General features: G+C 46.5%; 1 protein-coding gene across 3 annotated transcripts in view; it reads right to left on the bottom strand.

The window, feature by feature from the left end:
- Positions 1-12418, bottom strand: part of CTIF (cap binding complex dependent translation initiation factor) — a 141422-nt gene that overhangs the window by 106092 nt on the left and 22912 nt on the right. For 2 of the 3 annotated variants that reach the window (XM_037374327.1, XM_037374328.1), the window contains exons 2-3: positions 8455-8667; positions 3303-3386 (exon numbers count right to left, since the gene is read on the bottom strand). In XM_037374327.1, coding sequence (XP_037230224.1) covers positions 3303-3386; positions 8455-8634 — 264 coding nt within the window. In that variant the 5' untranslated portion in view covers positions 8635-8667. The remainder of the gene's footprint in view (positions 1-3302; positions 3387-8454; positions 8668-12418) is intronic. The other variant, XM_037374330.1, reaches the window with a different exon arrangement.

The following is a 12418-nucleotide window of genomic DNA, read 5'->3' as shown; positions in this document are numbered from 1 at the left end:
CAACAGCCTCACAAGGGGAATGCAAATAAAGTATTATATAAAATCTTCCCACTGGGTCTTTTCAGAAAAAAAAAATCCAAACATAAAAAGATTTTAAATGATTCCATTATCTAAACTTTTCTTATTTATAGAGGTAATACAGTGCTCAGCTAGTACCTTGCATACCTCAATGGAGTGGTCTTCACCCCAGAGGCTCACACAGTGCTAGCAGAACTTCTGGGGGTTATCATTCAAATACAGCAGGGCTTAGCAAAGCATGGCAATGCCATGCAGCAAACGAAAGCATTCACAGTAAGAAACAAGGAGAATTATAAATGAGCTGAATGTAATTGTGAGGCCAGGATTTTCTCAGCATACTACAAGTTCACGAAATATATCTCATTAGATCCTCCATAAGCAGACCATTTTCTCACGGCCACCTGCCCAGAGAACTGGGAAGACCACAGTATAAGGTTTCCAGAGAGAATTTTCTCCATTTTCAAGCCGTTGCTTTGTATGGCGTGCACAAGTGCCAGTCTATGGGCACTAACGCCCATTCAGTCTCCCACTGCTGCTAATAGCAGAGATCTCACCAAGCAGTACAAAAGCAGGGCAAGTATGGGGCAGCCTTTCCCAGAGCTACCCAAAATCACTGGAAAAACAGCAATTTAGGAATATCCTGGACTGCAGGTTGCATCAAGACACCTTATTTTTACCCATAAATTGCACATTATTCAGCAGTTGCTCTCAGCCCCACACTTACACAACATCCTGTGGGTGCTATATACACATGTATTATATAGAGATGTCTGTATAAACACATAATACACCTATACACACACACAAAAAAAAAATCTTTCCTTTATTTGCCTTGATCTTGCTGGATCCTACAGACAAGAATTTCAAAGGCATCAGGTACTTAGGGATGCAGAGGGGGATTTTCAGGCACAGGGAATTCAGCTTCACTCTAGGCTCACCTATAACCTTTAGGAAGCCAATTACTTTTGAAAATGTGGCACTGGACTACTCTGCCTTCACAGAAAAGGAACCAGACGCTGAATATATTTCCAGAAGTAACCTGGATTTCCATATAAATGCCCTTTCTGATTGCCAGGTTAGAACCGCACGAGACAAATCATGGTCACCGATACATAAGGCACATTTTCACAGTAGCTGAAGCCAGCAGAAATCTCATATACGAGTATTTTTCAACTAAGATCGGTGCATACTGCACAACTGGCAAGGCAGAAATCTCAGCTGGGAACAGAACAGGGAAAACAAGAATTTGATTTTCTGACCAAACCCCTCAAAATCCATACAAATTTGCAACAAAAAACCCCACCAACATCCCTGGGGAGATAATTAGCCAGCTTCTTTTTTTTACCACATTTGAAAAGTGATTGATAATTTGCATTCAAGACAAACACCTTATTAATGATATTTTTTGGGTTTCTTTTTTTTTTTTTTTACATTTAAAACTACTAGTGAAAAATCAACAGCCAGAAATGGTAATAAACTGAACCTCGTCCTCGCCAGCAGCGTTTCGCTCGTGTATCAGTAACAGCAAGAGAAATGCTTGCCGGGACAGAAGAACAATAGCTTGTAGCTGCTCTTTGGTGCCAAGGAAAATTTGTTACTCACTGTTAAAGGAAGCCCAACATGGAGAGAGATAATTACTAGCTCTGCTGCAGGCTGGGAGAGAGCCCAAATGCAGGGAAAACAGCTTGGGCATTGGTGGATGTTATTTGTATATAGAAAACAGGCTCCCTGTTGGAGGAGATCAAATAGGTTTAATCTGTTGGGGGGGGGCAAAAAAACAACAAAAAACCCCTATAAGTTGAAACAAAAGAGAGCATGGCACCAGGCAGATGGAAGATGTCAGAGCTGAGATGATTAGAGCCATGAAAGCATCACTCACGCATGACTCCTGCATCTTCCTGTGGTACCCACTAAAGACTGGCACATCAGCTGAGCCCTCGGGGGAAGAGCCAGGGACCTTCTTCCACAGGGAAAACACCCAGTCCTGCTAACACCCCAAGCAGGCTCGATGGACGCAGCCAGCCTCCCAGCTGCATTTCAAGCAGCCGGCTGTGACGCTGGGAGGGAACCTGGATGGGGTTCTGCAGCAGAATATTTCAGAGCAGATGAAAGCTATAGTAAATTAAATCCACAATTCCATCTGGCACCTTCAGAGGCTCATGGGAAGCAGCATCTCTGTACAGCACACACCTTCCTACACAAGATCTTGTCTTTGCAGTACGCAGGTGTTTGTAAAGATGCTCCCAGTATACTTGCATCCAGGCACGTGGCAGAGGGGGATGCGTGAGCCCCCATCCCACAGCCAAGCAGCTTCCAGCATGGCTCCACACAAGAAGAAATTGTGCCCAAAATGGGAGCTGCAATATGCCCTGCTCAGACTGGCACAGCCTCTTGTACGACCCTGCAAGGGGCTCCCAGGCTTCTTCTTACAGATCCCACATGTGAAACTGAAGCCTGGAGGACATCAAGCAGGGCAAAACCATCAAAACCACCAGTCTGAAGCCTCTTCTCCAGATGGAACATCCAACAGCCACAACAACTGCAAATGCCACTTCACCCTTTCCTGCAGCTGGCTTGGTCTAATATCTCCTTGGGTGAATGCTACTCTGTAAGAGTTGATGGTGGCATGGTGGAACAGCAGCTCCTCAACAAGGTGACAAGGGCCAAATCCATGCCTCCACCCTACCCAACACTCTCCCATGTAGGTGCTCACGCAGAGGAGGGACAGCCACCTCCAGCGATGCCAGCCACGCTTCATAAATACTCTTCACTGATGTTCACACCATGTACAGCCATCAAAACCAGTTCACACCCCACACAAGCTCTCAGTACATGCCATTTTGCTTTTTCTCCCAGTTGACCCTCTCAGTTATTTAATCCTCTTCCCTACAACACCATCCTTCTGCTGCAGCACATAACCAAGACACAGCTACACAAAGATCCCTTATCCCAGCTACATCTCGTACTTCCAAGTCAGCTTTGATGCTCCACATAGGTCCCTCTCACAGGTGGCAATAAGCAGCTCTTCAGGAATAAATGGGACACCCCATATTTTTTCCCCAGAGCAATAAGCTCCTGGTCAAAACATCTATGGACACATTGGGATGTTACCCACCTCCCATGGTTTTGGTGGAAGCGAGCCTTCAGAAGCCGAGCAGAGGGACACATCGCCCCTCCACAGGAGAGGGAAGGCTGGCAGCCCCGGTGGGCTCTGTGCTGCCAGATGAGACAGTGCAAGAACAAAAGCAAAGGTTTGGTGAGGAAGAGCTAAACACAACCCCTACCTGATTGTGTTCGTGAGACGACGAGCCCTTCCCTCGGGATGGGGAACAGCTGCCATCAAGCTGCTCGCTACAATCCGCCGTCCACTGTAAAAGGGATAAATAAAGGGATTGCATAAAATAATAGCCAGGCTGGGGAAAACTGCTGTGTCAGTTCACAGCGCACAGCAAACACTGTCCAGCTGCGGGCATCACTGTACGCATGCAGACCTCCTGCTTTTTGCGGATGATCCCAAAGGCTTTGGCTTGGAAACGCTCCACCTGTCGACAATAAGCAGAGGGAAGATGCAGGAATAATTGCAGGAAGGCACCTGAAATGATGCTTTGCAATAAAACCCATCTCCAGAATTTTTTTGCAAACTCCAACGGCAAATGGTATCTCAGGTGTGTGGTACACACCAGGGCAGCTTGATTTGATTACTCTTCCACGGAGTTTGGGACATTTCTGCTTTCCCCAACTCTGCTTGCTTCAGGGACAGATACAAGTCCTGAGCTGCCAAAAACCTGTGGTTTTATTTTAAACAAAACAGAAAACAGCTCAGTTGCAGGTCTGGCCAGTGCTGTATGCTGCAGCTGCGATGTGCAGCCTGGATGGCAGCTCTGCTGTCACACTGGCTTCATCCCATGGTGAAGGGCATGGGCATCAGGGGACTTCCTGGCCATATGAGATCATGAGCCACTCAGCCCCGCTTCCCCCAAGATGCCTTCACCAAAATAATTCAATTTGGGGTCATCCGGGGTTCTTTTTCCCCCCAAAGAAATGAAGGGCTGCATCATACTGGGGGGAAAAAAAATAAAGAGCAATTTTCACTAGACAAACGTGAAAGGTGCTGATTAATCCTAAAGTCACTTTGTCACCCCCCAACAAATTTGAGACTGAACCTCGGTGACCAGCCCCCATTTCTGAGGTCTTTCATCCTGGAAGTGCTCGGCTGCTCCAGAGACACTCACCGCTTGGATGCTGTCACTAAGGCTGATGTGCCAAGAAAATGAAAAGTCAGTTCCACAAAAACAGCAACTACCTGAGGGCTTTTTGACAGGTACGGATGAGGCCACAAAATAAGAGGCAGAGCCACCTCTAGAACTGCCCATGATCCCTGCACACCTCTGCTCTTACCGGAGAGCCTGTTCTAGCTCACCGGATGGGGGGATCTCAGCCTCACCCTTAATGAGCTCCTTGAAGAGCTGCCTGTCACTCTCCTGCCACCTCTGCTGACCCATCTGGAAAAACTCATGATGCCATCACTCTTGAAAGCCTTCTTCTAGACCTATGCCTATCTCCTTTTAACAATTCTGAGTGCAACCACACACCTGGAAAGGTCTCCAAGGTACAGCTCAACCATTAGTATGTCCACAGCCAAAAGAAAATTGCACCTTCCCTCTGACTTTCCTCTTTTTCCTGGTGGGAGCAAGGTTGGAGACATCCCCACACTTTGGGATTCTGTAGACCGGTGATGGATTCAGCTCCCTTGCAAGCAGCGTGGAGGATGAAGTGCCTTGCCTTCCTTCCCCTGGCATGCAGAGCAGTTATCTGTGGATGTGGTACCATCTAAGCATCTCACATACATGGGTGAGTGGATTTATCCTCTCTCAAGCAGGAAAAACATTACTGCAGCCACAAGGAAATGAACTGCAGACAGATCAAGCAACTTGCCCAACATTAAAGATTAAGTTGCCAACAGAACCTTGCAGTCAAAACCAGTTTTCCTGGCCTCAGCCCAGTGCCTTCCCCCTAAACCCATCCTTTTTCCTCCAGCTCTCCTTAAGAGGGAACGTGCCACCTTCAGTCAGGCTGGCTTCCAGCAGGGTTACTCCAGCAAGCTGCAGGATATGTGCGTGTTTATTCCTTGCTTTGGTAAGAAGTGATCAGGCAGAGAAAATCAGAAATAAAAATTCCTGATCATTTCTTATACAAATTCGGGGTATGAAGTGGGAAAACGAGTTATCTTCAGGAAGCAAGAGATTAATTCCTTCTTAATGCATCCCTTTAGACACTGCTCAAAAAAAGCAGGTAACCTATATAAAAAACTATCCTCGTGCCATACACAACCCCATAAACATGAAATACTGCACTTCGCTGCAGTTTCACAGAGAAATCCTAATTAAACTTATACACCAATGGTCTGGGGTATAACCACATTTAGCTGCTTAATTTGAGATGCCTCTAAAGGCAGTTTAATTAAAAGGTTCAATGTTCAGATCTTTCATTATTATTCATTTTTCTTTTAAAATAAAACCTCACTGTCTTTAAAGACAGCATTCCCAGAACTGACATTAAAAACCCAGCAGCTCTTTTTTTTATAGGGTAGGCCAGGGAAGAAAGCTAAAATCCCATTTCCACAACTGGAAGATGGATTTGGTTGTTGCAATCAAGGATCTTAATGCAAAAACTGTACCAGGGCTGCCACAAGAATTGGCGGGTTTTCTCCTTAAGATGCAGAAGGAGCCCAGGCTATGGGTGGAGCTGTGGACAGGCTGAAAGTGGTTGTAAAATTTTGACTATTTATTTATTTGTAATTCAATAGTATTTCTAAACTTGACACATCAAATAAAGCAGCACCTGTCCGTTTGACCTGAAGTCCCTCCAGAAATGTCACTTCCAACAGCCATTTTCAGTTGGCCTTCAGTTACAAAAATGCACTATGAAGTACTTTGGATCACTTGACTTTTAAATTAATTTTCTCCCACTTCTAACAGTTTTGATCCTCAAATTGTAAAAGACCTCTTCATCAAATTCTATTCTTAAAAAGCTTCCTGTGATCTGATAATCTCTTTACACCAAGCTAATTTATAAAGGGTATAAAGCTCTGGATCAGATCCTCGGCTCCAGCAAACCCGCACAGCTCAGAGATCAGCAGTGTTTATCTAATTTATCAGATGAGGACGGGATCCTCCATATACAGAATCACAGAATGGTTTGGGTTGGAAGGGACCTTTCAGTATCATCCAGTTCCATCCCCCCTGCCACAGACAGGGACACCTCCCACCAGCCCATGTGGCTGCAAGCCCCACCCAACATGGCCTTGGGCACTGCTGGGGATGGGGCACCCACAGCTGCTCTGGGCAGCCTGTAAAGAATTTCTTCCTAATATCTAATCTAAATCTCCCCTCTCTCAGTGCAAAGCCTTTCCCCCTTGTCCCCTCGCTACAGGCCCTGGTACAAAGCCCCTCTCCAGCTTCCCCGTCAGCCCCTTTAGGCACTGGAAGGTGCTATAAGGTATTCCCAGAGCCTTCTCTTCTCCAGGTTGAACCACCCCAGCTCTCCCAGCCTGTCCTCACAGGAGCTCTCCAGCCCTCTGACCATTTCCATAGCCTCCTCCAGACCCGCTCCAACAGGTCTGTGTCTTCCTTGAATGGGGGCCCCCAGAGTTGGACACAGTACTCCAGGTGGGGTCTCAACAGAGGAGGAAAATCACCTCCTTTGACCTGCTGGCCGCACTTCTTGCAATGCAACCCAGGAGAAGCTTGGCATTCTGGGCTGCAAGTGCACATTGCCAGCTCACATCCGTTTTGTCACCCACTGCTGTCCCCGAGTCTGTTTTTGCAGGGCTGCTCTCAACGGATCCATCCTCCATTCTGTGCTGATACTGGGGATTGTCCCAACCCATTTACAGGACCTTGCACATGGCCTTGTTGATCTTCATGAGGTTCATATGGGCCCACTCCTGTGGTGGACTCAGGGACACTGGCTTTTGCCACCACCAGCACATGGGGTGCACGGGGCAGAAGACAGGAGAAGTGGGCATCTCCAGCAGCCGGCAGTGCCTTGCCCTCTCTACTCGAACTGCTCCTCCCAATTAAAGGCAAAACAAAGCCCTAGGGAGGCAGGGACTCATTTGTAAGCTATTAATAGACTTGGGCATGAAACAAGAGACAAAACGACCTGCAACAAAACTCTGCGTGCTGGAGGAGGTCATGGTCCTGAACAAACCCAGCCTGGACTCTGCTCTTCTCCCCATCAACATACCCCCAGCTTGGCTTTGCCACACAGTCTCGTTAGCCACTAAGCTAACGTTAAAGCTTAATGCAAAGTGATCCAAGGATCTCTGCTCGGGACCAGTCCCCCTTGCACCTCATATAGAGACAAAGACCCAGATCAGACAGCAGACCCCTGCAGCAGCTCAGACACATCTTAGCTACCTAATGATGGCTATACCCTTACACTTATGACCCTTCAGCCTTATTATTCTTACCTCATCCTCATAACCAGTACGTAAGTGGTCTCTAACCTAAATACTTTATCCTACTGGGAGCCCTGCAGGGTAGGAAAGCACCTCGATCTCAAACAGAGTATGATGGCAGCCTTACAAGCCCAAGTGCATGGACCCAAGCCCACCACTCCCTGCACCACAGGCTCCTTATCCCTTTGACAGTTCACATCTTCAACACACATCTGGCACAATAAAAATTATTTCCCTCCAAACAAGAACAGTTTCAGAGGTTTCATTTCTCCCTGTGTTGGATGTAAAATATCCATTTTAGGAACCAACCTAACTAGGACCATGTCATTCCTAACGACAACACCAAGCCCTGCTAAAACCATAACCATCCCTCTGTTTGCTGGGTATTCCCATACTCTGAAATACAGAAATTTCGTTCTCTGACATAACCATGAAAGCAAGCAAACAGGTTACTTGTTATACATATTAAAATGCCCACAAAAATCACACTTCTGGGAAGCACTTGGGGCTTTCGATTGACCTTCTAGTCTTGGTTGTTTCACGGACACCCCTGTGCCTAAGGGCAGGAGCACATCTCACTACCAAGCATCCCCCCCTGCTGCAGCCCCTGCAGGTCTTCCCAGTCCCTCCAGAATTTCTTCACCCTGGAGAAGTAGTTTGGCATGGAGAGAGGCATCCTTCATTTGCAAATGAAATGTCATTCCTTTGTAAACGGGAACCCTGGAGAAGTCAGAAATCTTTTGGGCATGCACCTTGAGACCATGAAAAAACAAAACCCAGTCAGGAGTCCTCTACCAATGGGCTGGAAACCTTATATATATATAGCCAAAGAAGCAAGCTGCCCCAAATCCACTGTCTGATTACATCCTGCTTCACATCCCAATCCTAGAAAAGCTACTTCAGCTGGACATGCATCTACAAGCCAGCAGTGTCCCCCAGCCTCTCTCCCACCCCACACTGTGCCCTTCACCCACCTGCGAGATGTGGGACCGTGTCTTCTCACTCTCACCGTCCCCCTCTGTTTTATCTGTCAGCAGCCCCTGGACCTGGTACTCCAGGACGTAGCTGTCAATGAAACGCTCCAGCTCCTCGATCTCCTGAGAGCGGCTGCTCCCCGCCTCCGAGGAGGCTGATGCCACCGACGAGTTCTCCATCCCTTCAGGAAAGACACCAAGAACGGAGGGGGCCTGAGAGAGCAAAATAAAAAGAGGTGAGAAATTATTTCCCTGTAATTATAAAAAGGTTAAAAAAACAGCAGCCAAAGCCTATCAGTTACCACGGGCAGGATACTTTTTGCTGTACATCCTCTTTTCCAATAACATTTATAATAATCCTAGGTTGTCACATTTAGAGTTTCCCTGTGTGCAAAACCAGTCCCACTTCTGTAATATTCCTACATCTAAAGACAACAACAGACATTGTGCCTATCCTCCTTCTTAAAATGCAAAATAATGAAAACCTCCAGACACATGCAGAAAAGCAAAAATTACAAGTTTAATTTACAAAGCCCATGGCATTAGCTGTGCTGGATAAGGGTGATAAGCTAGGCATGACAGACAAGGGTGTGAGGAAGAGGATGATAACTGAAAAACTTCTCTAAGATGGTAGCAGTAAATGATGCTGAGTGAACAGCACAATTGTAAATGGTCCAGCAACGACGTTTGCATGTGGAGGTGAAACAGCAATCACACCAGAATTTATTTTTAAAACCTCTCTCTCTCTGCAGGAGAATGGCTCTACAGGAGATGGAGAGGCTTTATGATGCTCTCCTTCCCATGGCTGAATGCCAATCACACCTTAAGGAAAAGAAACCATCAGCTCCTGTACCTGGGCTGGGCATGTTTGCACATGAATTAAGCTTTGAACCAATGTCTTGTAGTAAGTCTCATGCTCCTCCTCCCCTGCGGCTGGGAAGGAGAAGACACAAGAGATCCCACCACACTGCAGGACACAAGGACTTAATCCTTCACCCTCTCCTTCACCAGGAACTGGTATTGACTGTATGTTTTGAGACTAGTATAAAATTACCAAGCAAATTCGGAGTGAGTCACATGCCACCCAGAAGGGAAAGCAAAAAAAAAAAAAGAAAAAAAAAAAAAAAGAAAAAGAAATCTGTTCTCAGCTCATGTAATTTCCAGCTCCTGAACTATTTCTCATCTGTCACTTCTGAACAATTGTGGCTTCATTTGGAAACTGCCAAGAACGAGCAGTTCTGGCCTAAGGATTTCATCTGCTCAAGGAATTATTCCCAAATGTGCCTGGACTGTCAAAAAGGTTCATTATGTAGATCAATATCACACATTAGCTCCTGAACAAAAATCATGTGGCATATTAAAAAGCAGAACGAAAGAAAAATAGACAAGAAAAAAAAAAGAGGAGCCCCAGAGAGCACAAAGCCCTCAAGGAGGGCATGCTTCTCCCCTTTTAGCTAATTAGTGCCAATTACCATATGGAAACCATCAATTATTAAATAGAAATTGCTGAAGAAAGAGTTGGGAGAATAGGTGGCTGCAAGGAGTCCTGGAGGGCAGGATGGCGTGGGGAAGTGACCATGTGAGGCAGGGGACAGCTGATACAGGTGACATCACCTGGGATGCAGCACAAGAGTCAGTGGTCATGCTCCATCCCCTGGGGCCACACAGCACAAACACAAAGGGGGTTTGCCTATTTTAGTTTGCTGTGGGTTTTTTAAGGTGGCACTGGAGGCAAACAAGCTCAGGGCGCTGCCCCAGGGATGCTCCCCCTTGAATATCCATGATAAAGTACAAAGCAGAGCAATGGCTAACAGGACTCCACTTGCAGGGGGGGGGGGGGGGGGCTCACCACCACGGCCAAACAGCATTTTGCTGATTAGCAACAGCAGAGATGGCAGACTGAGAAGGAATGGGTTTGTCAGAAGCCACCAGATCCAGCAAATGAGCAAGACCCATGTATCTGAGAGATTTATGGATCTCTAGTAGGCAACTCTAAATTATCTCACAGCACCTTCACCTCTCTGTACAGAAAACCAGAACTTTGCAGGAAGAACACTCCCGAATGTTTAAGGGTGACGAGCTACCCCAGACACCTGAGATAGGATCATCATTGTACACAAAGATCCCTAGAGCAGATGTCCAAGCACGGACAGCGAGTTGGTTGGCATCTAACCCTCGTAATAAGATAAAAGACTAACAAGTCACAGCCTGTAATCTTCTTTATATGCTTGGTGTGCACCAAGCCAGTGTGAATCACATAATGACACAGAGACTGGCCACCCAACATGGACGTACTGGTGGGCCAGAGCCACTGCCAATATGCCACTGTCACCCAAACCAGGGTGTCAGTAAAGAGGCTCAACAAGCAAAGGAACATCTTGACTTTGTGGCATCTCACGGCACTCCCTGGTAGCGACCAGCTCTGGGTTTTCTAAATTTGTCCTTTGAATTCCCCCTCTGACCACACTCCCTTCCTATATGGGAGTTCATCATTAGCACCACACGTGCCTGATCCCTACGGAGTGAGGTAACATCCCAACTTGATGCTAAACCTCCTTTGGGCAAGTAGCTGAACTACAGACCTGAAGTCTTCTCCAGCCTGAATGGTTTTACAATTCCATGAGATGATGTTCAAGGACTTCATCGCTTAAATTCTGCTTTGCTCTCCCAGCCTACTTCCCATACTTCTTTCTGAGCAGTCTCACCCATTTTACATGAGTCTCTCCCACTTGTCATGCAACTGCCTTCTCCAGTTCCACCAGCCCACCCAGAGATATCTCAGCGCTCAGATGAGGGTTGTTTTGGTCACCATCCCCTAGAAGCTTTTTCAGCTACTGGGCTCTACCTAATTCCACCAAGTGTGAGATGCACATATATAAAACATGCTTGACAAAACCAAACCAAGATAATCACGAGTTTACAGAGGCCCATTTGCTGGTTCTTGGTTCAAGCAGCCTGGCCCTTCAAGCAGGACAGATTCTGGAGCACAAATGGTGGCCCTTCCTCCTTGGCAGGAGGAATCTTGGGAAGCCAAACATCCTCCTAGACCCAGACCAATTCAAGTCTACCTGCAAAGGTTTACTCTCCACACTAAAGCTAAACCTCCTCTCTCTTTCCAGAATTAACAATCTCTGCCAGGAAGGTGGTGTAGGATGGATGGTCTCCTGCTCTTCTTGGTGCCACCTGTCAGGAAACTTCTGTGCCTGGAGCAGGTTTCCCATTATGCCTCACCTTCAAACAAAACATGCATGAACAAGAGGTTTTCAAAGAAAAATCCAAACCCACATCTGAGCATCAAAGCGGCTGATGTCTTCCCAAACCGAGAAAACACATGTTTTTGAGAGCTCTTCAGGGAGTGGTGGTCCCTTGGATCTGTGTTGGCACAGTGCCTACCACCAAGGATTCCCAGACCCCAGATACACTCCTTAGTGATAATTAACGGAGAACAACCTCAAATGCACACTTTTTTCCTGTTCCCTCCTCTCTCCCTACTTTATCAAAGCACAAAGTCTGTAAGTTTTGGGGGTCTGAAAACTGCCTTCCTAACCTTTCCTACAAAGCCCATGCTATGTTCTTTACTGCGACCATAAAACAAGGAGTCAGCAGCAGAAAAAGTCAATAGATGTGTAAACTGATTATTATAACTTAGTAACTATGAGCATTACTTTAATGTATAATTATTATTAATAGCTGTTATTAAGAGTGATCTAAATGGGGTTCTTGCTCTAGCAAGATTATATAGTTTATGGCAATTATACAGTTTTACCCTTAATCAGCAAATAAACTCAGTAAGGAAGAGCATTTTTTGTGACGTTGGTACATTCATTCCCCTTCTCTCAAAGGTGTTCCAGGCTTGCTGAACTTGCGGGAGCAAGGGGTGAGTCTGAAGAGGTGAAGAGCAGCAATGGAAGGAACCCATTTGGGGGAAGATGGGTGGGGGGCAACAGCACAAGGGGAACTTGCA

This window comes from Falco rusticolus, chromosome Z (assembly GCF_015220075.1).
Source record: "Falco rusticolus isolate bFalRus1 chromosome Z, bFalRus1.pri, whole genome shotgun sequence".
In the NCBI taxonomy this organism is placed as follows: domain Eukaryota; kingdom Metazoa; phylum Chordata; class Aves; order Falconiformes; family Falconidae; genus Falco; species Falco rusticolus.
Note: the sequence above shows the minus strand (reverse complement) of the source record. Positions and strands in the feature narration are given on the sequence as shown.